This window comes from Heteronotia binoei, chromosome 1 (genome assembly GCF_032191835.1).
Source record: "Heteronotia binoei isolate CCM8104 ecotype False Entrance Well chromosome 1, APGP_CSIRO_Hbin_v1, whole genome shotgun sequence".
NCBI classification, from domain to species: Eukaryota; Metazoa; Chordata; class Lepidosauria; order Squamata; family Gekkonidae; genus Heteronotia; species Heteronotia binoei.
Genome location: NC_083223.1, coordinates 260,268,125 through 260,295,418, shown reverse-complemented (window position 1 = coordinate 260,295,418; position 27,294 = coordinate 260,268,125). Strand labels below are relative to the sequence as shown.

General features: G+C 47.5%; 1 protein-coding gene across 3 annotated transcripts in view; it reads right to left on the bottom strand.

The window, feature by feature from the left end:
* Positions 1-27,294, bottom strand: part of MACROD1 (mono-ADP ribosylhydrolase 1) — a 710,025-nt gene that overhangs the window by 193,449 nt on the left and 489,282 nt on the right. For all 3 annotated transcript variants that reach the window (XM_060254716.1, XM_060254702.1, XM_060254709.1), the window contains exon 5: positions 25,343-25,459. In XM_060254716.1, coding sequence (XP_060110699.1) covers positions 25,343-25,459 — 117 coding nt within the window. The remainder of the gene's footprint in view (positions 1-25,342; positions 25,460-27,294) is intronic.

The window sequence follows — 27,294 nt, the reverse complement described above, 5'->3', positions numbered from 1 at the left end:
CTTGCTCAATCACACAGAAGCTACAGAGCAAAACCTCCGTTGACTGAGGCTCCTCCCTTGGAGAGGAAGGCAGAGTTTGCTTTGTCAGGATCTCTCAATCGCACAGCAAAGTTACTGAGCCAAGCCTCTCTTCCTTTGCCCAGTTTGCTGGACTCCATGGTAGAAATACAAAGAAAGCACCTTTAAAGGCAACGAGTACTAATGTTTTAAGCATGTTTTAAGTTTTTTAAAATATTTAATTGTGTTTGTCTGTCTCCTTTATAAAGTTTATATCTCTGCTACCTAATCCTAAATAGGTACACACATGGCCCAGCTTGACATGGCCTGGACCGACAAGGTCTCATTTATGTCGGATCCGGCTCTCATAACAAATGAGTGACACCCCTGCTCTAGCCCCTCTACCTTACACGACTGATCAAGACCCGTCCCTTGGTGATGCCTGGTGCTCAGGGTAGGTGTCATCACAATAGGAGTTAGCAGTTCTCTTTGATTCTGATAAAGATAAAGTTTTATTTGGCATCTAGGGGGGTTACAGGCTCAATTCCAGGTAGTCAGATGCTCTGGTCCTTTGGTGTAGTGGTTAAGTGTGGAGACTCTTATCTGGGAGAACTGGGTTTGATTCCCTACTCCGCCCACTTGCAGCTGCTGGAATGACCTTGGGTCAACCATAGCTCTTGCAGAGTGGTCCTTGAAAGGGCACCTTCTGTGAACGCTCTCTCAGCCTCTCTCAGGGTGTCTGTTGCTGGGGAGGAAGGTAAAGGAGATTGTGAGATGCTCTGAGACTCTGATTCAGAGAGAAGGCCAAGGTGTAATTCTATGGCAAGGGTGCCAAACATGTGGGGAGGGCTCCTATCAGGCCCCCCAAGCAACTGGCTGTCATCTGCTTCCTTCTCCCTCTCTCTCTTGCTTCGTTCTGCATCACAGTTTGCTTTGCCAGGCTTGCTCAATTGCACAGGAACTACAGAGCAAAGCTGTATTTCCTCCATTGGCTGAGGCTCCTCCCTTGGGGAGGAAGGGGGGAGGGAATAGCTTGCTTTGCCAGGCTCTTTCAATCGTGCTGCAGAGCTACTGAGGTAAGCCTCTCTTCCTTCTATTGGCTGAGGCTCCTCCCCCTCCTGGTTCCCTAGAGAAGGAAGGAAAGAACCAGAGCTTCCTTTGCCCAGTTTCTTGGATCTCATGGGAAAAATACAAAGAAAGCACTTTGAAGACCAATGAGCACTAATGTTTTAAGCATGTTTTTTTTTAATCTTTACTTGTGTTCATCTGTGTTGTTTATAAAGTTTATATCTCTGTTACCTAATCTTAAATAGATACCCACATGGCCCAGCCTGACATGGCTCGGCCTGACAAGGTCTCATTTATGTCAGATCCGGCCCTCATAACAAAGGAGTTCGACACCCTTGAGCTATGGTCTTCTTCTTCTTCCCAGAGCCTCCAATAGGGTCGTAGCCTCATAACTGTTGGCCCTACAAGCAGCCTCCTTTCCCCTTGAGTCATATGGACATATGAAACTGCCTTAAACTGAATCAGATGCTCTACCACTGAGCCACCGTCCCTTCCCCGTCTATTCCAGTCAGCTGTTTTTTAAAGGTTCTGGGGAGCCTCAGAATATATTTTTTTAGTCTTTTAATTCCAAGCAGCCTTTTCTGGGTAAAAGGAAGGAGCAGCCAGCACCGCCCATTGGGATGCAACCAGTGGCTTAGCCTGCTGGCTGCTTTTCTGCTACAGCAGGTGTTGGACGAGAAGCCCCGGAGGGTCGTTTTGGAGAGCCAGAAGCCCGCACAAACAACGCCAAGGTGCTCCAACTTGCAACAGCTGGCTTTGCAGCCAGCTTCCCTTCCCACAAAGCGACACCAGCTGCTAGGAAAACCTCCTGGGGGATCATTCCCGGCTTTCGTTCCAAGTGACAAAGGAGAGAAGCAAAGGCAGGGTTTGAAACCTTCCAGGCTGGCTTCCTCACCAGTAACTTTCCCTCTAGGGCCATCGTAGAAGAGTCCCCTTCCCAAAAATGAAGGTCTTCCCTAGAGGGTCGTTTCATGGTAATAATTTCAGAGGGGGAGCCAATTAATCTTTTGCAGCGAAAATAAACAGGAATCTTGCGGCACTTTGAAGGTTTTCGACTAGCAGTCAAGCTGTTAACTGACTAAAAAATTAACCTATAATACAAAGTTTTTTGCAGATTACAGGCCATGGTCTTTTTGGCATCTGCGACAGAATCAGGCAAATTTTTCCACAGAGATCCTTTCCAGAGATCTCTCCCTCTGCATGCACAAATTGTCTTTCCTCCTGACCCCTTCAGCCCCACAGCAGGCAACAGCCTTAACTGGCTGCTGCTATTCTAGTTCTAGGGCTTTACTAGAGTGGGCCCTATAGGATCCTCCCTGTCCCTTTTTAGTCAGGGTGTACCCTGTCATATGACCGAATGCAAGGCATGAAGGACCCAGGCAATGAGAAAGAGTTTATTAAACAAATACTATAGCAGTTAAGTAAACAGGAGAACAATTTCAAAAATGGGGCAGAAATAAAATACTACTACAACACACGTAGAAGTAGTCATCTGAACACAAACTCCCTGACACAAAGGCCTTCCTTGGTGCCTGTTTCTACCTCACAATACTTGGTTCCAGGAGGCCACATTCAACCACGATGGGGCATAAACAGCCTCTCTGGTTCCCAGCTTCAGGGAGTGAATACCTTCCTGCTCCATTCAGGGCCTTATATACTTCCTCTTCAAGCTCCACCTTCTCACCACTGATTGGCCCCTGCTTTTCCTTCCATTTTCCCTCCTGCCAATCCTGGATCTTGGAGACTGCCTGGGAAATGTAGGTTTGAAGTGAAAATGGCAGCCAGACCTGAGGCCAGTAAGTGACAGAAAGGCTGTTCTGAAGCCTACAAGTGCAGTTGCCAACTTCCAGGTGGTACTACAAAGGAAAACCGCTGAACTACTATGAACAGTTCCTATTCATATAAGGCAAACCTTAATTCACTTCTTAAGTATGATTACTTATTATAACATCAATATAAAATGATCAGAACATTCCCTCTTTGGAATCTGAGGCTCTTTAGGCCATTGTGTGACACAGTGTGTTGGACTGGATGGGCCATTGGCCTGATCCAACATGGCTTCTCTTATGTTCTTATGTTCATCAAGGCCTTCTGTTCCAACAATTATACCCCACTGAAGTCCCTCCCCTCCCCTCCCCAAACCATGCTCTCCTGAGGCTCCAACCTCAAGAAGAAAACAAAGAAGAAAATATTAAATTTATACCCCAGCCTCCACTCTGAATCTGAGTCTCAGAGCGGCTCACAATCTCCTTAATTTTCTTCCCTCACAACAGACACCGTGTGAGGCAGGTGGGACTGAGAGAGCTCTCACAGAAGCTGCCCTTTCAAGGACAGTTCTGCGAGAGCTATGGCTGACCCAAGGCCATTCCAGCAGCTGCAAGTGCAGGAGTGGGGAATCAAACCTGGTGTGGCCTCATTTGGAGTATTGTGTACAAGCATAGCCAGCTTCAAGAGTGGAATAGATAAGCATAAGGAGCAGAGGTCCATCAGTGGCTATTAGCCACAGCTTATTGTTGGAATTCTCTGTCTGGGGCAGTGATGATCTGTATTCTTGTGCTTGGGGAGGCACAGTGGAAGGGCTTCTAGCCCATTGGTGGACCTCTTGATGACACTTGGGTTTTTTTGCCACTGTGTGGCACAGAGTGTTGGACTGGATGGGCCATTGGCCTGATCCAACATGGCTTCTCTTATGTTCTCACGGTTCTCCCAGATAAGAGTCCACACACTTAGCCACTACACCAAACTGACTCTCAAAATCTCTAGGTATTTCCCAATCCAGAGTCGGCAACCTTACCTATAAGTTTCTCTGCTTCCTAATTTTAGGATCATGACAGATTCCCCAAAAGCACCATGAGTTTAAACCCTAAGACCAGCCGGGAGTTAAAATTCTGAAAAGCTGTGTAACTAATCTTCTTCTTGATAGCAGAATTCGGACCTTCTGATTGTAGAACCTGAGTTTCTTTGAAGGAAGACAATGATAGTACAATTCTCAGGATCTTAAAACTTTAAACTTTTTTTTTTTTAAAGTCAGCCTCCCCCTACTATGTTCCAAAGAGCGTAAAGGATGCTGCTAATTAACAGTAGTATCACTTCATAGAAAAGGTGTTAGTTGAATACAATTCTCCCCACGGCTTCCCAGAGTCAATTGTTAAAAGGTGACACCCACTCTGTGGAAGTCTGGCTCAACTATTCCAGACTACGAAAGACTGGGGTGGGGAGAACGTAGCTGGGATGTATATTTGCAAGGCCAAGCTGCGGTTAGACTATTACCTGTACTTTCCGTGAGGAGTGTGATTTTTTTGTGGCTACTCCACAAGCCAGATCCTATCTGTTGCTTGGAACAGCATGGAAGCATTTACTTGGTCAATAGCTGGGATTTCCTGTTGAGGGGTGGCTGGTATTGGCAAAGGGACTCCCAGGGGGTGTAGATAGCATTTAAAGTGCATCGACCAATGATGTGACTTGGTATAAAGCACCTAGCGCTGTGCTTCTTTTTGTAGTTTTGTGCACAAGGCACCTGCCCACGTTCATGGCCACATGCCCAGCTCTGTACGGAAAATTCATGCCCAGTGGAAGCAGGGAAAGGCCCACTCTTTCAAAACACCAGAGAGAAACTTCCAGCCAGGGGAGGCAGTAATGTGGTTACCAATTATGCAAGGCAGCGTCCTCTTCAGGAGACTCTATCAGTTAGTGCAGGGGTGTCGAACTCATTTGTTATGTGGGCCGAATCTGACATAAATGAGACCTTGTTGGGCTGGGCCATGTCAGGTTGGGCCGGGTCATGTGTATACCTAGTTAAGATTAGGTAGCAGAGATAGAAATTTATAAAGGACACAGACAAGCACAATTAAATATATTTTTTAAAAATGTTAGCACTTGTTGGTCTTAAAAAGGTGCTTTCTTTGTATCTCTTCCATGGGATCCAGGGAACTGGGCAAAGGAAGCTCTGGCCCTTTCCTTCCTTCCTCAGGGGGCCAGGAGGGGGAAGAGCTTCAGCCAATAGAAGAAAGAGGAGCTTGGCTCAGTAACTCTTCTGCGCAATTGAGAGACCCTGGCAAAGCAAGCTCCCCTTCCCCCCCCTTCCTCCCCAAGGGAGGAGCTTCAGCCAATGGAGAAAATAGAGACTTTGCTCTGTAGCTCCTGTGCGATTGAGCAAGATGCTATGCAGAAGGAAGCAAGAGTTAGGGAGAAGGAAGCAGATGACAGCCAGTTGCTCGGGGGCCTGATTTGGCTGCTAGGCCGCATGTTTGACACCTTGAGTGAGTGGGAAAGCACAGGAAGTTGTGGATTCAGCCTTTACATTCCTGTCCAAAAGCCTCTGCCAGCCAAAGCAGGTAAGATTGAGCAAGTTGGGCCAAGGGTTACAGGTGGGTACAGTGGCTTCATAAGGATTGTCAGCCTCCAGGTGAGGCTGGGGCTCTCCCAGAATTACACCTGATGTCCGTCTAGATTGAATCCAGTAGCATCAAGTAGGGTGCAGCAAGACTTTCAGGGTGTTAATCTTTCAAGAGCCAGATACAAGTCACAATGGAGATCTCTTTCTATAGACATATCTCGGATAACTACATTTCGATGCCGGAAAGACGTCCGATTATCCTTGGCCAGGGCTAGGGCATTTTCTGCCCTGGTTCCGACCTGGTGGAACATATTCCCCCTTGAGATCAAGGCCCTGCTGGACCTTTTACCATTCCACAGGGCCTGCAAAACAGCTGTTCTGCCAAGTCTTCAGTTGAGGCTACGGGCATCTAATTTGAGTTGGCCTCCCTACCCATACTGCACTCCTCTCTGCATGGGCCCAGTTCTTAGAAGTTGTACTCAGCAGCTCCGGTCATTGACTCTGTGTATTCTTGGCCGACGGCTGTCTGTTTAATCTTTGAAATCTTATTTTTAACTGTTTTAATATACACGTTTTAATTAATTATTTATATGTTGTAATCTGCCCTGAGCTCATTCATGGGGAGGGAGAATATAATGCAGTTAAAATAAAGTAATAAAATCCCATTGGTCTCTAAGCTGCTATTGGACTCAGATATATCTATTCTACTGCAAATTCAGCTGCCCTCTGAAAACTAATCTCCAGATGACAGAGATCAGTTTCCCTGGAGAAAATGGCTGCTTTTGAGGGTGGGCTCTAAGGCATTATAGCTTATGGAGGTCATTTCCCCTCCCTAAACCTTGTCGTCCCCAGGCTCCATCCACAATCTCCAGGAATTTACAAAAACAGAGTTGGCAAACCTATTGCTTCACATGCTACTGGAAGAGGTTTCTAGTTTCACGCTTTGCATGCAGAAGGATTCATGGTTAGGTCCTCAGCATCTCTGATTACAAAGTTCTTCAGAGAGGACGAATTCTTGCTGGTCACAATGTTCCCTCTAAGCTGCAGAGTCTTGTGAGTAAAAATTCTATGTTGTGAGCTACTGGCACTAAAGTTGTGAGCTACTGCATAAATTAGTGTGCTCTGGGGCAATGTTCCCTCTAAGCTGCAGTGTCTTGTGAGCAAAAATTCTGCTTTGTGAGCTACTGGCATTAAAAGTTGTGAGCTATATTATAAATTAGTTTGCTCTGGGGCCATTTTTCCTGAACTAAGACAAAAATGTGTGAACTGGAGGCTAAATATCTGTGAGCTAGCTCACACTAACTCAGCTTAGAGGGAACACTGCTCAGAGGTTATCCTTCCTGAGCTAAGACAAAAATGTGTGAACTGGAGGCTAAAAATCTGTGAGCTAGCTCATGATAGCTTAGAAGGAACACTGGTCACAAGAGACCTCACTGGACCTAGATGGATCTGTGTTCCCATTCAGTTGAAGATAACGTTGTGGCAGAGCTCCTTCAGAGCTTTTTTTTGAGCAGAACACAGTTCCGGCTGGCTTTGTGTCAGGGGATGTGGCCTACAATGCAAATGAGTTCCTGCTGGTGCAGATATTCCTAGGGTCAATCCTGGGCATCTGGGTTTAAAGGACCTCAACAGGTGCCAATTAATATAGTCAATAATATAGTCAATATTGAGGTAGGTGGAGCAAGGGTTTGGCAAGGGTTACACCAAGGCAGCTTATGTTCAGGTGTGTCTCTGCTGGCAACGCTGCGCTTGAGTTTTCAGCTCTGGGTAGCATTGAAAGAAGAAAACAACAGAAGCTAGGGATTCCAACTCCCTGCTGTTTTACAAGCAAATGCATTTATTGATTCAGGAAGTTTATACGGTGTCTCTCTAGAATTCTGCTCAAACCCTGGAGTGTTTCCAATGCATTTTCTATGAAAAGGGTATGGGCTTTCTGTGATACCCATGCTGGCATCTGGGGCCACAAATTCTGCAAAATGCATACAGAGAAATGTGTTTTTAACTCAAAAAAGCCATGGCGGAGCTGGGAAAAGTACAAAGGAGGGCAACCATAAGAACATAAGAGAAGCTATGTTGGATCAGGCCAACGACCCATCCAGTTCAACACTCTGTGTCACACAGAGTGGCCAAAAAACCCAACAACAGGTGCCACCAGGAGGTCCATCAGTGGAGCCAGAACACCAGAAGCCCTCACCCTGTTGCCGCTCCCAAGCACAAACAATACAGAGCATCACCTGCCCCAGACAGAGAGTTCCATCTATACCCTGTGGCTAATAGCCACTGATGGACCTCTGCTCCATATGTTTATCCAATCCCCTCTTGAAGCTGTCTGTGCTTGTAGCCGCCACCACCTCCTGTGGCAGTGAATTCCATGTGTTAATCACCCTTTGGGTGAAGAAGAACCAAGATGATTAGGGGGCTGGAGAACCTTCCCTAGAAGGAAAGGCTGAAGAGTCTGGGACTTTTCAGTTTAGAAAAGAGACGACTAAGGGGGAACATGATAGAGACTTATAAAACTATGAATGAGGTGGAGAGAGGTGACAAAGAGAATTTTTTTCCTCCCTCTCCCAAAATAGTAGAACACGAGGGCATCGAATGAAGCTAATGGGTAGTAGATTCAGGCCAGATGAAAGGAAATACTTCTTCATACGGTGAGTAATTAAAATGTGGGATACAGTGCCAGAGGATGTAGAGATGGCCACAGGAATAAACAGCTTTAAAGAGGGATTAGATAGATTCATGGAGGATAAGTCTATCCTCCGTGGTGACTAAATGGTGACTACCTATGTTCAGAGGTGCTAAACCGCTGAATCCCACTGCCAAGAAGCAACATCAGGAGAACATCTTTGCTCCCGTGCCCTGTTGTTGGCCCTCCTTGAAGGAACTGGTTGGCCATTGTGTGAGACAGGATGCTGGGCTAGATGGACCACAGGTCTCATCCAGCAGGGCTTCTCTAAAGTTCTACATGCAAAGGGACATCTCAACTGGCCAAGGTTTCCTACGGGCACATGGACTTTCCAGCATTCCACCGACAGAAATAGGAATGTGCTTACTCCGTCTGACTGAGCTTCTCACCCCCTCCCCCCAAACACACATGATTACCCATAGCCGAAGGGTTTTCTCTGCCTGCTGTCTGCTGAATTTATTTGCTTTGCACTAGTCTCTCCTCCAAGAGGGTAATCATTTTTAACAAAAGAACATGACTAGAAAAAGACAATTGTCCCATACTATGTTTAAGAGCCCCATGGCGCAGAGTGGTAGAGCTGCCGTGTTGTTGTTCAATCTCACAATCGAGTCTGACTCTTTGCAACCCCATGGACAAAGTCACGCCAGGCCCTCCTGTCTTCCAATATCCTCCGAAGTCTGCTCAAATTCATGTTAGTTACATCAGTAACGCTGTCCAGCCATCTTATCTTTTGCCGTCCCCTTCTTTTTTACCTTTTGTCTTTCCCAGCATCAGGATCTTCTCCAGTGAGTGCTCCCTTCTCATTTGGTGGCCAAAGTATTTGAGCTTCAGCATCTGATCTTCCAGGGAACAGTCTGGGTTGATTTCCCTTAGGACTGACTTAGGGTTGATTTCCCTTAGAGCTGCCATACTGCAGTCCTAAGCTGTGCTCACGACCTGAGTTCGATCCCAGCGGAAGCTGGGTTCGGGTAGCCAGCTCAAGGTTGACTCGGCCTTCCATCCTTCCGAGGTCGGTAAAATGAGTACCCAGCTTGCTGGGGGGAAAGTGTAGATGACTGGGGAAGGCCAAGTAAACCACCCCATAAAAAGTCTGCTGTGAAAATGCTTTGAGAACAACATCACCCCAGAGTCGGAAATGACTGGTGCTTGCACAGGAGACCACCTTTACCTTTTTACCTTTATGTTTAAGGATGCTTCTACAGCTTCAGTGTGCAAAATGGCAGGTTGCGTTCTGAATGCACCTTATTGTTCATGTGCTTGCATTGGCATGGATGCGTGTTAGAGACAAGGTTGGCCCATCCAATCCCTGCTCAGAAATTAATTGATATTGGGAAAGGAACTGAACAACGGAGAAACCCTCCAATTTAAGAACTCATCCCCCAAGGGCAAAAATAGGGATTAAACAGGGATCAGAAAATACAAATATTTATGAACATATCTACTGTTCATAAACACACACACACCTTTTATGATGTTTGCTCCTCCAGACAACGGTGTGCATTATTTAAATTATTGATCGTGTTTATTTAAAATATTCATGTCCTGCCTTCCAGCTGTAGTTCTCCAGGTGGCTTAGAACATTCAAAAAAGAATGTTGGCACTGCCCTTCATCCTTTAGCTACCTGAGAACTGACTGCTGTCACATGGGTCTGCCTTTGAAGAGCATCTGGAAGCCGTGGTGGGTGGAGACGACAGCGGCCCAAGGGGCTAGTAAAGAGCACATTGCCTCAATTCTCCGGCAACTTCATAGGGTGCAGATTTGTTTCCAAGTCCATTGCAAAGTCATGGGTTTGCCTACTAAAACCCCTAAATGGTACATAAAGGACCACGTTTTCCCCTAGAAATCTTCCCACTCGCTTGGATCTGCCTCTGAGGCTCTCCTATATGTGCCTCCTGATCAGCAGGTCTGTTGTGCTTGACAAGCATAAGAACATAAGAGAAGCCATGTTGGATCAGGCCAATGGCCCATCCAGTCCAACACTCTGTTTCATTCAGTGGCCAAAAAAACCCCAGGTGCCATCAGGAGATCCGCTAGCAGGGACAGGACACTAGAAGCCCTCCCAGCGTTGCCCCCCGCCTCAAAGCAGGATTCTGCTTTCTCAGCCACAGCACCGAGCCTGTGAATTCCTTCCCCAAACAAACCCACCTCGCATTTCAGTAGACGCTGCACCTTTTAATAGGACATGCAGTGCTATCCTATGCAAAGCTACTTTGCTCACTGACATACAAAAAGAAATACTTCTTTACTCAGTGAGTGATTAAATTTCAGAATTCACTGTTCAGCCTTCCATTTTTCTACAGTGGCTAACCAGACTATTTTGAGCACATTTTTGAGTCCAGTGGCACCTTTAAGACCAACAAAGTTTAATTCCGGGTATAAGCTTTCATGTGCATGTACACTTCATCCGATAACATCACCATCAGATAAACTTATACTCAGAATTAAACTTCGTTGGCCTTAAAGGTGTCACTGGACCCAAACTTTGTTCTCTTGTTTCAGACCAACACGGCTACCTACCTAGGGTTGCCAACCTCCAGGTGGTGCCTCGAGATCTCCAGCTTTTACAACTGTTCCCCAGCTGGCAGAGATCAGCTCCACTGGATAAAATTAAAATTGAATAGCATCGGAACCTGTTTTTTGCCCCTGGAGAAAATGGCTGCTTTGAAGGGTGGACTCTATGACACTGTACCATGCTGAGGCCCCTCCCCTCCCCTCCCCAAACCCCACCCCCTCCTGGACACACCCCCAAAGTCTCCAGGTATTTTCCAACACAGACCTGGCAACCTTATACCTACCTGAATCAAAAGGTTTTTTTGAGAAACCAACATATGAACATATGAAGCTGCCTTATACTGAATCAGACCCTCGGTCCATCAAAGTCAGTATTGTCTTCTCAGACTGGCAGAGGCTTTCCAGGGTCTCAAGCTGAGGTTTTTCAGAGCCAGTTTGGTGTAGTGGTTAAGTGTGCAGACTCTTATCTGGGAGAACCGGGTTTGATTACCCACTCCTCCACTTGCACCTGCTGGAATGGCCTTGGGTCAGCCATAGCCCTGGCAGAGGTTGTCCTTGAAAGGGCAGCTGCTGTGAGAGCCCTCTCAGCCCCACCCACCTCACAGGGTGTCTGTTGTGGGGGAGGAAGGTAAAGGAGATTGTGAGCCGCTCTGAGACTCTTCGGAGCGGAGGGCGGGATATAAATCCAATATCTTCTTCTTCTTCTACCTATTTGCCTGGACCCTTTTTTGGAGATGCCAGGGATTGAACCTGGGACCTTCTGCTTCCCAAGCAGATGCTCTACCACTGAGCCACTGTCCCTCCCCAAACAAATATCTCATAAAGGTTGTAGCTCCCTCCACTGTGAACCCCAAGCAAGTAGCATTCCAACATACACAGCCTTTGCAATGGAGGTTACATTTCAGGCTCTGGCCACCCATTCCTTCTCCATTACTCCTTGTAGGCACCCTAAGATTCTTACTCACTCTAGTGACCACTGAGACATGTTTTACATCAGCGGTCCCCAACCTTTTTGACACTGGGGACCAGTTTTGTGAAAGACAATTTTTCCACGGACTGGGGAGGGGGCGCACGATGATTTCGGGATGATACAACTGTGCACTTAATTTTGGTGACGTGGTTAAGTGTGCCGACTCTTATCTGGGAGGTTTGATTTCCCACTACTCCACTTGCAGCTGCTGGAATGGCCTTGGGTTAGCCATAGCTCTTGCAGAGTTGTCCCTGAAAGGGCAGCTTCAGGGGCGAGCTCTCTCAGCGTCACCCACCTCACAGGGTGTCTGTTGTGGGGGAAGAAGGTAAAGGAGATTGTGAGCCACTCTGAGATTTTGAGTAGAGGGCAGGATATCAATCCAATGTCGTCATCTTCTTCTTCTGCTACTAGTAGTAGCAGTCGTACCGGTCCATGGACCGGGGATTGGGGACCCCTGTTTTACACGATCAACACGTGAATGGCAGTGAAGAAAAAATACCAGCTAATGTATGACATGAAAGATGTTGTTCCAGGGTTAGATCATGGTTTCCAAGGAACAAAAAAGAGCAATGGAAAGAGCAGGGGCGGCCCCCAGGAAAAGAAGGCCTGCAATCCACTTCTGGGTTCCAGTGCATAGGTTGATAAACACTGCTCTAGAATTCCTTTAAAACCCCCCAGAAAACTTCAGGGGTAAGTGCGCAAGAAAGCCACCCATGTGGACACTCTTACTACTGTAGATGCTTCAATATCCACAACACTGAGAATGACATTGAAAATTGGTTCTGCTGGAGCATCAGGACCCTGGTCTTGTAGATCTAACAGAAGCCATATGAATCTGCCTGGATTCCTAGAGTGCACAGTGGAATCTTGCTTTGAGAACGGCCTTTTTCCTGTAAGGTAATGTGAACCTAGGCTTCCCAATCCCCAGGTCCCAGAGGGGGATCCCCCGGTTTTACAGGCTTCCCCCCTCCCCCAGCCAGCTGGCCAGCGGGGGAAGCCCCACCCCCACAGCCATCATGCACCTCCATAAACAATTCCCATAAGGAATGATAGGGAATTGATCTGCGGATATTGAGGGCTCTGGGGGGGGGCTGTTTTTTGAGATAGAGGCACCAAATTTTCAGTATAGCATCTAGTGCCTCTCCCCAAAATACCCCCCAAGTTTCAAAAAGATTGGACCAGGGGGTCCAATTCTATGAGCCCCAAAAGAAGGTGCCCCTATCCTTCATTATTTCCTATGGAAGGAAGGCATTTAAAAAGATGTGCAGTCCCTTTAAATGGGATGGCCAGAACTCCCTTGAAGTTCAATTATGTTTGTCACACCTTTGCTCTTGGCTCCACCCCGATGTCTCCTGGCTCCACCCCCAAAGTCCCCAGGTATTTCTTGAATTGGACTTGGCAACTCTATGTGAACCTTCAAGTGAACTTTTTAAGCTGCTGTCCATAAACTGGATTAGGAGCCCCGTGGCATAGAGTGGTAAAGCTGCAGTACTGCAGTCCAAGCTCTGCTCATAACCTGAGTTCGATCCTGGTGGAAGCTGGGTTCAGGTTGCTGGTTCATTGTTGACTCAGCCTTCCATCCTTCTGAGGTCGGTAAAATGAGCACCCAGCTTGCTGGAGGCTAAGTGTAGATGACTGGAGAAGGCAATGGCAAACCACCTCGTAAAAAGTCTGCCAAGAAAACGTCATGATGTGACGCCACCTCGTGGGTCAGTAATGACTTGGTGCTTGCACAGAGGACTACCTTTATCTTTTTACTATAAACTAGATAACTTCCTCCCCCTAGAGGTATCTATCTGGACCATCTTTACAGATCTTGCTCTGTAATCTGAAAGCCATATTTTTTTTGGGGGGGGGGGGTGCAGTTCAGTGTGTGGGAGGGGAAAACGTTGAAATTAATTGACTACTTAACTCGGTATCCTGAGGCCCAGGGTGCTGTTACGTTTTAATGCCGTTTGCCAACATTGTTTTGATTGATGTGCTGATATTGTAGTATTTACTGTTGCTTTATTGGATGTTTTATATGCTATTTCATTGTTATTACTGCTCGCTGCCGTGCGTACTCTTTTCAAAGCAAAAGGCAGGGAATAAATCCTTAAAATAAATAAAATATAAGTAAAACCTGTCCTGTAGCGCAACAGCAGTGGGAGGCTGATAGTGGGCTGGCTGCAGCCCTCAGAAATAAGGTTATGCTTCTTGCTGAGAGAATGTAAGAGAGGCACCTCGAACATTCCCGGATTGCTAACTTAATGCTGCTACTACTGTGGGGTGGTGGTGGGGAGAAAAACAACTCAAATCCCATAGAAAGACAAGAGTTAAATTGCAATAATAATAATAATAATAATAATAATAATAATAATAATAATAATAATATATTGGATTTATATCCCTCCCTCCACTCTGAAACTAGAGCAGCTCACAATCTCCTTTATCTTCCTCCTCACAACAGACACCCTGTGAGGTAGGCGGGGCTGAGGGAGCTCTCACATCAGCTGCCCTTTCATGGACAACTCCTACAAGAGCTATGGCTGACCCAAGGCCATTCCAGCAGGTGCAAGTGGAGGAGTGGGGAATCAAACCCGGTTCTCCCAGATAAGAGTCCTCACACTTAACCACTACAGCCAAACTGGCTCTCACAATAATGGTAGAGAATCTGTTAATAAAATTACAAGAGCACAGCAGCAATTCTCAAACTTCTGCTGAGTGTACTCCCCTCCCCACCCGAACAATAATTAAGGCATGACTCACTCTTATGCCCCCAAAGCATGTGGTAGGGTTGCCATCCTCCAGGTGGTTAACACAACAAAAAATGCAAGCTAGTGACCAATTTACTAAGAAGTATATAGAAATCAGTCCAAATGTCCAAAACATGTATATTCAAGTCCCAAAGTAGTGTGGTGACAAGCCAATCGATTAAGTACTTGTTTCTTTCCAGTCTTCATCAGACCTGGGACCAATATTGATTCAATTATATAGATTCTTTACACAATTTTCAAAAAAGAGGGACGCAGAGCGTCTCCAGCAGCAATTTCACATCGGCTACAGCTCAGTATGTGGCTTCTTGCGCAAGAAAATTGGTCGCTAGCTTGCATTTTTTGTTGTGTTATCCATTATAGTGACCTCTCTCAGATTGCATTCTCATCCTCTAGGTGGTGGCTGGAGATTTCCTGGGATTCCAACTGATCTCCAGGTGACAGAGATCAGTCCCCCTGGAGAAAAGGGCCCCTCTAGAAGGTAGGCTCTGTGGCACCGTACCCCATTGAAGTCCCTCCACTCTGCAGATTGCCACAAAGTTGGAGCACCAGCTGGGGATTCAACTCCCCAGGAAACAGCAGCAACTCTGAGGTGTGGAAAAGGTCTTGGATAAACTTGGAGAGCCAGCTTGGTGTAGTGGTTAAGCGTGTGGACTCTTATCTGGGAGAACCAGGTTTGATTCCCCACTCCTCCACTTGCAGCCGCTGGAATGGCCTTGGGTCAGCCATAGCTATTGCAGGAGTTGTCCTTGAAAGGGCAGCTGCTGTAAGAGCTCTCTCAGCTCCACCTACCTCACAGGGTGTCTGTTGTGGGGGAAGAAGATAAAGGAGACTGTGAGCTGCTCTGAGACTCTGATTCAGAGAGAAGGGCGGGGTATAAATCTACAGTCTTCTTCTTCTAAACGATTGGGACTGTGGTCTATATTGCCGTGTAGCTGTTACCGTGAGTAGGATTCTGGTACGGTATATAATTTCTGTACCCACTTAATGTGTCATGTTAATACTTATGCTATGCTTCAGTTCTTTCTGGTGGTTCCAGGCTTCTGAAACCCTAATGCGTTGGTTACTGAGCACCCCGTTTTGTGGACTGTACCGATTCACCAGGTGAGAAGGCAGATTATAAACAATGCAAATAAATAACTTTAAAAATCAAGCAGAGACGCAGCAGGCAGCCTCTTCTGCCACTGGCTGCTTTGGGCTCAGAGGAGCATTTTGTCATCTGATGAATCTCTCCCGGCGTACGAGCTGTTTGCCAGCACACACAGTTTGGGAACTGCCAGGAGACTAAGCCACTGCTGTCATGTCACCTCTTCAGACTAGATAACGGATGTTGCTTTGGCCAGCAAGAGGTTACAGCGAGAGGCAATAGCTTGGTCCAGTCAGATGCATACATCCCATTTCTGTTCAGCTCCACTGCTTCCTTCTTCTCCCTCCCCCCCCCCCAATTTTAGGCGTCCTCTGTGGAACTGGATTCCCAGTCCAGAAACATGTTTGTGATTCCACGAGATCCCTCTCTCTCCCCGCCTGCCACCGTTCCTCTCATCTACACGGGCCACAGCGGTTGATTCTGGAAGCGATTGTCGGAGGAAACGGCTGCTCCCTGCACTGAATGCTAAACACCTGCTTAGAATGTGACTTGAATACCCACACGCCGGAGAAGGGGAGATGGACGTGTGCCCGGCACGCTGTCCCGGATATCGGCATTCTCGGCACGGAGTCTGTGGGCCTAGTTTGGGGAGGCGGGGAGAACTCGTGGGGCTCGGTTCATGCCCTTCTGAGAAGCGGGGGTGACTCCCCATTTTGTATGCAGGACCTGGGAATTGAGATGGGGGTTTTTTTGGGGGGGGATGCCTTCATCACAGGAAGGCTCACCTGCCTCTTCTGTCCTTCAGGTCTTCATGGCTCAGCTTTGTCAGGACAAGAGAGGGACATAACTGATTAGCGATTGAAAACGCAGAACTTTCTGACTGCAGCCTTTCTGGTTCAGTTCTCAGTGCTCTGAGACTCAGTTTGGTGTAGTGGTTAAGTGTGCAGACTCTTATCTGGGAGAACTGGCTTTGATTCTCCACTCCTCCGCTTGCAGCTGCTGGAATGGCCTTGGGTCATAGCTCTTGCCAGAGTTGTCCTTGAAAGGATAGCTGCTGTAAGAGCTCTCTCAGCCTCACCTACCCCACAGGGTGTCTGTGGTGTGTGTGTGGGGATGAAGGTAAAGGAGATTGTGACCGCTCTGAGTCTCTGAGATTTGGAGTATAGGGCAGGATATAAATCCAATATCTACTTAAATCCAATATCTTCTTCTCTTAAACCAGTACAGCATGGTGGTTAAGAGCAGGAGATGTGAGCAGGGAAGTCCTCGCTCCAGAATGCAGCTGGGCCTCATTGCTCATTTTCTGGCTGGCTGGCTTTGCATGCTTTCAATTGTAATTGATTTTTTTCTACAAGCCATTTGTATTAAGTTTTCTACAATCAATACAGCCCAGGCAGGGGGGAAAAAACATACATTCAAAGGACTCGAGCATCACAACTAGAAGCATCACATCTAGAAAGGCAGCAAACCATATATGATAAAACAGCTGCTTTGCTTTCCATAAACTTAATATCTAGGGAGCATGAAATATTGCTGGGCAGGTTGCTTAAATCAGGGGTCTCCAATGTGGTGCCAGCAGGTGCTGTGCCAGCTGTCAACACCTATCCTGGCACCTGTCAAATGCTTTTAGAGAGTGGGTGGGGTTAGTTGGGTCTTGCCCTGTAGGGCTACTCATTGGCTGCGCAGATTAAAAGGTATCCTCTTAAGCAGAGCTTTCCCCCAAACTGCTGAAGTGGTACCATTAGTTATATATAATCTTGCTCCCTAGCCGTTTATTGTTGGCTTCACTTCCTGTGGCAGCCAATTTATGATTGGCTCCACATCCAGTTTATCGTTGGTTTCACTACCTGTGGCAGCCATTTTATGATTGGCTCCACCTCCTGTGGCAGCCATTTTATGATTGGCTCCACCTCCTGTGGCAGTCATTTTTTCATTGCACCCACCGCCTGACATCAGAATTCCAAAGGTGGCCACAGGTTCAAAAAGGATGGAGACACCTAGCTTAAATGATTTGGAACAACTGATTGAACCCCAATTTTACTTTCCAGGAGGCTATAATCTCTTGAGACCCTAAGCAGGCCATTGGTCTCCTTCCCCCCTCCCCTGCTTCTACACCAGGATGGTGTAGAACAGGGGTGTCAAACATGCGGCCCGTGGGCCGAATCAGGCCCCCAGAGGGTTCCTATCAGGCCCGTGAGCAACTTTTGGCTATCATCTGCTTCTCTCTCTCTTGTTTCCTCCTGTCACAGCTTGCTTTTATTTTAAGTTTTAAAAAAAATATATATATTTAACTGTGTTTGTCTGTGTCCTTTATAAAGTTTATATCTCCACTATTTGTTATTACATTTTATGACACATATGGCCCATCCCGGTCTCATTTATGTCAGATGCAGCCCTCATAATGAAAGAGTTTGACACCCCTGGTGTAGAGAGCTGGATTAGATCTGGGAAACACTGGTTCTAGTCTCCACTTTGCCACAACCTTGGGCTAGTCACAGCCATCAGCCTGACCTACCCCACAAGGTTGATTTTGAGGAGAAAATGGATATGGGGAGAAAATGGTGAAAGTTGTAAGTCCCTTTGTGTCCCCGTTAGCAAAATAATGGGGATATAAATGAATTAAAAGTATGTATTCATTTGTTTCCTTGTTTATTTACTTCATTTATGCCCTAGCATCCAATGGGGACCCAAAGTTGCTTACAATGTTCTCCTCTCCTCCATTTTATCCTCACAACAACAACCCTGTGAGATAGGTTAGGCTGAAAGAGTGTGGACGGCCCAAGATCACCTAGCGAGCCTCTATGGCAGACTGGGAATTTGAACCTGGGCCTCACTGATCCTAGTCCAACATTCTAACCACTTCTTTAACTGACACTCATCCACCCTCAACAATTCTCTAGCGCTTATTGGGAAAAGAGCTTCCATCCATCAGGGTGCAAGGTGATGCGTATAAACAAGACTGAATGTGGTTCTGTTGGAGGGTGAATTTTTCCTCTCTCTTCTGAAGCTCCTCAGATCCAGGGCTGATTTTCTCTTTGCCCCCACACTTCAGGAACACTGCCTACCCATTAATTTTTATTTATATTTACCTCATCAACCATTTGTTTAGAACCTAACTTTTTTTACAAAATCAGTTTTGTTAAACTTAACAAGCTGCCGGGGTGTAGGCGGTGGGCATGATCAGCAGGTGGTTTCGTGACATGACAGGCACTAGCCAACCAGTGCTGTGCATAGCCAGCTTTTGCTGGAAAATAGTAGAATCAGCTTATCTTCACTTCAAGATTGTACGTCTGACCTAAAGGGCCTGGGGTAAGTTTGGCTCCACAGAAGCTCAAATTATACATTCTGTGTGCACCTCAGAGGACTTGGCTCGTTTCCCTTTCCTTTTTTTTATTATAAGCCATCGATGTAGCATAATTGACTAACGGATGGAATATGTATAGCTGGCAGCTTAACAATAGCTTTGAGAGCTAGTTGCAACTTTTGTAGATGTACCGTCAAGATTGCAGTAAGCTGGGACATTAAATAAAAACAGCTTTTTTGTTGGACTGGATTTCTTACCCACCAACCTCTGTAATCTTTATAGGGTGTTTTTTTGTAGAAAAGGCCCAGCAGGAACTCATTTGCATATTAGGCCACCCTCCCTGACACCAAGCCAGTTGGAACTGTGTTCCTGTACATTCCTGCTAACCCCCCCTCCCCCGAATCCTTACAATCGCCCTGTAAAGCAGGCCACTATTATTATTCACCTGTATTGCAGAAGCGGTACCTAGGGCAGGGCAGGGGCTGTGGTTCAGTGGCAGATCACTGGCTCTATATGCAGAAGGTCTCAAGTTCAATCCCCAGCCTCTCCAGCTAACAGGACTGGGCAGGAGGTGATGTGAAAAACCAATGGCCTGAGATGCAGGACAGCTAGCCGCCAATCTGAGCAGACAACAGTGCTTGGGATAGGTCAAAGGTCTGACTCAGTAGACAGCAGTTTCATGTGTTCCTTGGTGTACAGGACAACTGGGGTGTGGGGGGAGGTTGTCCTGAGGTTTCCTAGCTGGCTTAAGACTGGGATGATATTTCAGTAGGGAAATTCCCAGCCACTGTCTAGGTCACCCGCAGCTCTGCACCAAGCAAGAGCTCTGGGAAGGCATTTCAGGGTATAAAACTGACAAGGGGCTTGGGCGGGGGGATGAGGGGGGGGGGTGGAATCTCATGCTGTCATCCCAGTCTAAATCACATCCCTGCACAACGGCTATTTACAAAGAAGAAAATGCTCTGGAGTTCCAAAACAAAGAACTCCGAGTGTTCGGTCTAACTGAACACACATGAACCTGCCTAGTACTTAGAATCATAGAGTTGGAAGGGACCTCCAGGGTCATCTAGTGCAACCCCCTGCACAATGCAGGAAACTCACAAATACCTCCCCCTAAATTCACAGGATCTTCATTGCTGATCAGAGCGCCTTGGTCCACCTAAGTCAGTATTGTCTACACAGACTTGCAGAGGCTCTCCAGGGTCTCAGGCAGAGGTCTTTCACATACTCTACTACCTGATTCTGGAGATGCAGGGTTGCCAAGTCCAGCTCAGGAAATGCGGGGACTTTGGGGGTGGAGCTAGGAGACTTTGGAGGTGGAGCCGGAAGCGAGGGTGTGGCAAGCACGACTGAATTCTGAAAGGAGTTCTGGCAATCACATTTAAAGGGACCACATGCCTTTTAAATGCCTTCTCTCCATTTGGAATAATGAAGGATAGGGGCACATATGAACATATATAAACATATGAAGCTGCCTTCTACTGAATCAGACCCTTGGTCCATCAAAGTCAGTATTGTCTACTCAGACTGGCAGCAGCTCTCCAGGGTCTCAAGCTGAGGTTTTTCATGCCTACTTGCCTGGACCCTTTTTAGTTGGAGATGCCGGGGACTGAACCTGGGACCTTCTGCTTACCAAGCAGACACTCTACCTCTGAGCCACCATCCCTCAGCTTCTTTTGTGGCTCATAGAATTGAACCCCCTGGTGCAATCTTTTTGAAACTGGGGGGGGGGGGGGTGTTTTGAGGAGAGGCACCAGATGCTATGCTGAAAATTTGGTGCCTCTACCTCAAAAAAAAAACAGCCTCCCAGAGCCCCAGATACTCACAGACCAATTCTCCATTATATTCTATGGGAATAGGTCTCCACAGATTATATTGGAGTGCCCGGCAGACATTTCCCTCCTCCCCCGCTTTCTGATGACCCTGAAGTGGGGGGAGGGCCTCCAAACCAGGGGATCTCGTGCCCCCACCTGGGGATTGGCAACTCTATGGAAAGGCCTGGGATTGAACCAGAGACCCTCTGCATGCCAAGCAGAAGCTCTGACACTGAGCCACGGCCCCTTCCTCAGGTTTAAAAGTTAAATTTAACCCTTCGACCTTACCCTATAAGAGCTGTCTACTCGAAGCATTATGAGCAGAAAAGCTGAGACAAACAAGGAAAGCAGAGACCATAAGCGACAATAAGAAGCTGTTCCTTAGGCCTTAACAGCATTTCACTGATGCAGAGAGCAAGCAAACACAAAAGCGAAACCAGTTCCCCCTGTCTGCCACTCATCCATCTCTATATGCTCATCTGCTGTTCCTCTAACACACTAACCCATTCTCGGTTTGCTCACTTAGCAAGCCGTGAGCTAAGAGCTGTACTTATGGTCTCCTGATTGATACGCCGCTGCCACATTCGCTTATGGTTTTAATTAAGAAGGGCTGATTTTGAGCAGCGAGGAAGGCACCTGCACATTTTTTAAAGGAGAGGGCGGGAAGGAGGGGGTAGGGGGTGGGAGGGAAAAATTTCTTCCCACCGCTTACGGTTCTCTGAGACTGACACAGGATTGCAAGAAGTTGAGACAGAACTAGGGTCCCCCCCGCCCCCGGCCACCAGCGAGGAGTGGGAGGTCGTAGCGTCGCCAGCTCCAGATTGGGAAACTGCTGGAGATTAGGGGGTAGAGCCTGGGGAGGACAGGGACCTCCAAGGGGTACAATGCCATAGAGTCCACTCCCCCCAAAGCCTCTATTTTCTCCAGGAAAACTGATCTCCGTAGTCCATCAGTGGCTATTAGCCATAGTGCATTGTTGGAACTCTCTGTCTGGGGCAAGTGATGCTCTGTATTCTTGGTGCTTGGGAGGGGCAACAGTGGGAGGGCTTCTAGTGTCCTGGCCCCACTGATGGACCTCCTGATGGCACCTGGGTTTTTTGGCCACATTGTGACACAGAGTGTTGTACTGGATGGGCCATTGACCTGATCCAACATGGCTTCTCTTATGTTCTTATGTTTCTTATGTCTGGAGATGAACTGTAACTATGGGGGATCCCCAAGTCCCACCTGGAGGCTGGTGCCCTTAGATGGGACCCCAGCCAAACTTCTTGGTGGGGGTGGGATTTTTTAGCAGCTCTTCAGGGTGAGCATACTATTCTACTATTATTATTTTTTTAAAAAAAGCTTCCATTTTAAGAAGTCTGTCCAATGCATGGGCTCTTTTTTCCTGACTTATGCTAATGCCTTATGGTAGTGACACCAACCTTTCTGGCACCAGGGACTGGTTTTGTGGAAGATAATTTTCTTATGGACTGGTGGGGGTGCTTGGGGTTTTGCTGCCCCAGGCTGCTCTCACACCCACACCCCAATCCTGCCCCCTATGGGGGTCTTTAAATGAGGAGTAGGTGAAGGTCTTTGCCTCACTCCGCGGCCTGGTTGCTAAAAGGCTATGGACTCATACTGGTCCGCGGCCCAGGGTTTGGGGACCCCTGCCTTACGGGTTTTCAAAGCAAGAGACATTCAGAGGTGGTTTGCCATTCCCTGTCTCTGCATAGCGACCCTGGACTTCCTTGGTGGTCTCCCATCCAGATACTAAGCAGGGCGGACCCTGCTTCATTTCTGGGCTCTAATGGGATCAGACCAGCCTGGGCTTACCCAGATCAGGGCCACTTTACACAAGAAGAAACAGGCACTGGATCCATGAGATGTGGCCCAAGGCTTCCCAAAACAGCAAAGAGGATGGTGAAAGAAACCTGCCATCTGACATGGTTTTCCCCCCTGCCACACTTCTATACAAGGAGGAGAGGTTAAAATGTGTGTGTGTGTGGGGGGGAGCTATTCTGACATGCGTGTGATTGTATAGAACTGGGGGTGGAGGGCTTAAAACGTACTCCAAGGAGAACACGACTGTTCACAGATTATGAAGAAAAAACCCCCAAGAAGGTTCAAACGCAATTGTAATATTCATCTTCCCACATCGTCATCCGTCAGCTAGCTCATCTGAAACTGTTCAGATGTCTTCCGCAAATGCACAGCAAGCGTGGGAGAGATGTTCCAAAGTGCTTCAAGTGGCACATGTAAAATCTGTCTTGGCTTACAACTGGCTCAGACACACACACACACACACACACACACCACAACTGCTTTAAACCCGTCCACGTTCAAATCTAACTTTGCAGGGCTAGACGTTTGCTTTCGGGGAGGGGGGGAGGATAAAAAAGAAAGGCAAAGCGTTTAAGCTGTTCAATACTTTCCTCCCCATGACAGAGAGCCAGTGTGGTGTAGTAGTTAAGAGTTTTGGATTAGTATCTGGGGAGGCCAGGGTTCAAATCCCCATTTGTGCTGCGGAAGCTCGCTGGGTGACCTTGGGCCAGCTGCACTCTCTCAGAACGACCTACCTCACAGGGTTGTTGTGAGGATACAATGGAGGAGAGGAAAACATTGTAAGCAGCTCTGGTTCCCCGCTGGAGAGAAAAGCTGGGTACAACCGAAACAAATACTGTAAGTCTCCCCCTCAGTTTGCATTGCACTTGTGTGACACGGACCCTGAATGTACCTAGGGCTGCCAATCCGAACGCTTGTCCCCTGGAAAACACAGCGTCCCTTCCACTCTTGCAGGCTCGTACCCACAGTCAAGGAGAGTAAGGTGCCCTCAACCCCCCCGCCACACGATGGTTCTTAATAAACCCGTGCAGCTGAACTCTCAGTTCAATTGTGGGGGGCTCAGGCTAGCATCTCCCACGGCTGCTTTCATTAATGCACCTCACTCCCTCTCAATCAGAAAAGCACATTTCGGAAAGTGGAGGCAGGGAGAGGCACAGGGCTTTTTTTTGTAGCAGGAACGCCTCTGCATATTAGGCTCCATACCCGTGACGTAGTCAATCTTCCAAGAGCTTACAGTAGGCCCTGTAATAAGACCCCTGTAAGCTCTTGAAGGATTGGCTAAATCATAGGGGTGGGGCCTAATCTGCAAAGGAGTTCCTGCTGCAACAAAAGCCCTGGAGAGGCACATAGAAGGAAAAAATGAGCAGAAGGTAGAGCTGGGAGGTGGGGAGGTGGGCGGGTGGAGGCCATAGCCAGGTTTTCATGTTTGGCAGGTCCCACAGCAGCATTTTTTGTTTAGGGGGTCAGGGGGCCACCCGGTTTGGCCTTAAACACTTTCTCTGCTTCTCAAGTAAAGTGACAACCCCCCCCCCCATTTGTCTAACTCAGTAAACCTTCCAGAAGGATCCAGCCGCAAGTAGGCTTCCCCCCACCCCCATGCAAATCTGAAGCCCCTACAGTAGCAATGCTGCGTTTGTGCAGAACAGCAACGAGTGGCAGTGAGCAAAGGGCAGATTGGAAGCCCTCCAGTGGGGGGGCATACCAATGGAAGGGGGGGTTGAATGGAGTGGCCTTCCCCCCCCCCCAGGCCCCAGTGTAGCTACGGGTCTGGGGAGGGGGGGGGGGATAAGGGATAGCTCCAACCTTCTATTCAACAGTAAGGACTAAACAACAACTGCTGGGTTAGGAATGCCTATTTATCCGATGTTGGGGAGACCGGACAATGCAGGTAATCCTGAATCTCTTTCAGGCAAAAAAAGTTAGGCATAATAAGAACTTCTTAATTTGGGAGAACACAACAAGGCATTTTGGTATCAGCACAACTTTGTGAGGGAGTTTATGCAGAGAACCAGTATGTGTACTGGGGTTGGAGCTAGCATAATGTAGTGGCTAAGAGCGACAGACTCTCACCAGGAGAATTTGATTCCCCACTTCTCTTCCACAGAAAGCCTGCTGGGTCAGTCACAGTTCTCTCAGAACTCTCTCAGCCCTACCTGCCTCACCAGCAATACTCCCTCTAAGCTGTGGAGTCTTGTGAGCAAAAATTCTTCTTTGTGAGCTACTGCATACATTAGTTTGCTGGGGGGCCATTCTTCCTGAGCTAAGACAAAAATGTGTGAACCGGAGGCTAAAAAACTGTGAGCTAGCTCACACTAACTCAGTTTAGAGGGAACACTGCTCCCAAGGTGCCTGTTGTGGGGAGAGGAAGGGAACGCTACTGTAAGCCACTCTGAGACTCCTTAAGGTAGAGAAAAGAAGGGTATAAAAACCTCCTTCTTCTTTCACTAGGCTCTGGGGGAGTCCCACATTTCAACCACTACAAGGCTAATTCCGTTACCTTGGGCCAGTCATTTTTTCTCTGCCACCTCACAGGGTAGTTGTAAGGATAAAAAGGATCATATATGTTGCTTGAAGGGAAGAGAGGTGGTGTCATGGCTTTTGCATGCAGAAGGTCCCAGGTTCAATCCCCGGCATCTCCAGTTAAAAGGATCATAGATAATAGGTGATGCTAAAGACCTCTTACCTGAGACCCTGGACAGCTGATGACGGTCAGAGCAGACAGTATTGACCTCAACAGACCAAATGCCTGACTCAGTAGGAGGCAGCTATGTTCCAGATTAAAGGCATACTAGATCAAACCAAGATTCGCCCAGAAAAAGCATCCAAACAGCCAGGGATCTGGAATTCTAGGAATGGAAATGCAGCAATGGGGAAAGCGTCCCCTCTTGAACTCCTGCCAACTTCGCAGGTGCTAAAAGCACACAAGCTCTTTCCAATGATGCAAAGCCGATGATGATTCATAACCTGCTCAGCGCGCCTGCAGTGACTTACACTTGGCCGGAAGACGGTACCCGCAGCTGATTTTGGCTTTGCTAGTCTCGCATCCATTTAGGGTCCGGCATTCCTCTTTCAGCAAAGGTCCCGCAGCCCGATGAATGCAGCCGTCCACTGTGAAAGCAAGCAAAAGCACATGGTCAGCGAAGCTAGAGAATTGGGGCTTGAAAATATATATGATGCTGTAGCTGATATAATAAGCCGTGGGAAATTTTCCTTGGCTTCATACCTTCTTGCCTGGCCCTCAGTGGACCCGGCTAGCCCAATCTTGTTAGATTTTGGAAGCTAAGCAGAGTTGGCCCTGGTTAGCACATGGATGGGAGACCACTGAGGAAATCCCAGGTTACTATGTAGACGAAGACAATGGCAAACCACCTCTTAATTTTGTTTGCCTTGAAAACCCATCGGATCGCATTCAGTCTACTGCCACTTCACATAACTTCACACAAACACTCATATACTCCAGGACTGAGTTATGACATTTTAAAAAGGTTAAATAAGAATTGCTCTACTGGATCAGGCCAACCTATCTAGTCAACATCCTTTCCTCTCCTTGGAAATCAAACAGATGATGTTGAAGACAATTACATTGGATTTATATTCCACCCTCCACTCCAAATCTCAGAGTCTCAGAGCGGCTCACAATCTCCTTTACCTTCCCTCCCCCCACAACAGACACCCTGTGAGGTGAGTGAGGCTGAGAGAGCTCTGACAGAAACTGCCCTTTCAAAGACAACTCTTGCGAGAGTTATGGCTAACCCAAGGCCATCCCAGCAGCTGCAAGTGAAGGAGTGGAGAATCAAACCCGTTTCTCCCAGATAAAAGTCCACACACTTAACCACTACACCAAACTGGCTCCATTAGCCCACAAACTGGCCCTATCCTAGTGTTACCCCTCAGCAACTACTCTTCAGAGATACACTCTTCAGAGATAAGGGGTTTGGTTTAGCCGTTATGGCTGATAGCTGTACATTTTCTCCCTCTCCCAAAATGTTCGAACTCAAGGGCACCCGATGAAGCTGATGGGCAGCAGATTCAGAACAGAAAAAGGAAACACTTTAAACAGTGGGATTTTCTGCCAAAGGACATAGTGATGGTCACAGGCTTAGACAGCTTTACAGAGATTTGTGGAGGATAGGACTATTGGTAGCTACTAGCCATGGTGACAAAGGAAACCTCCACGTTCAGAGGCAGCCAACCTCTGAATTCCAGTACCAGGATGCAACACCACGGGAAGGCCTTGACTTCTACGCCATGCTGATGGCTCTCCACATAACTGGTTGGGGCCACTCTGTGAGACAGGATGCAGGATTAGATGGATCAGTGGTCTCATCCAACAGAGCTCTTCTTGAGTTCTGGAGGAGACAGACCTCTCCTCCAGCTGACTCCTTTAAAGCTGCCTAAGCTACCATGGCACTGAATCCCAGAAATTAATCGCATAAGGTGCGAAGAGTGCGTCATTACTTCTGTTCTGCATCAGCAGTGTGTTGGGTGACCCTTAGTATTAAGGAAGAGGGACATGATTCATAGACTTCTATTACAGCTCTCCCTCGCTTCATCTGCTTTCTTCTAAACAGAAAGGTCCTAAACGTTTTGGCCTTTTCTTGTAGAGAAGATGCTCCAACTCTGTTACCAGTTTGGTGTAGTGGTTAAGTGTGCGGACTCTTATCTGGGAAAACCAGGTTTGATTCCCCACTCCTCCACTTGCAGCTGCTGGAATGGCCTTGAGTCAGCCATAGCTCTGGCAGAGGTTGTCCTTGAAAGGGCAGCTGCTGTGAGAGTCCTCTCAGCCCCACCCATCTCACAGGGTGTCTGTTGTGGGGGAGGGAGATAAAGGAGATTATGACCACTCTGAGACGCTGAGATTCATAGTGGAGGGTGGGATATAAATCCAATATCTTCTTACATCTAGATTGGACTATTAAATGAGCTGCACTTGGGCTACCCTT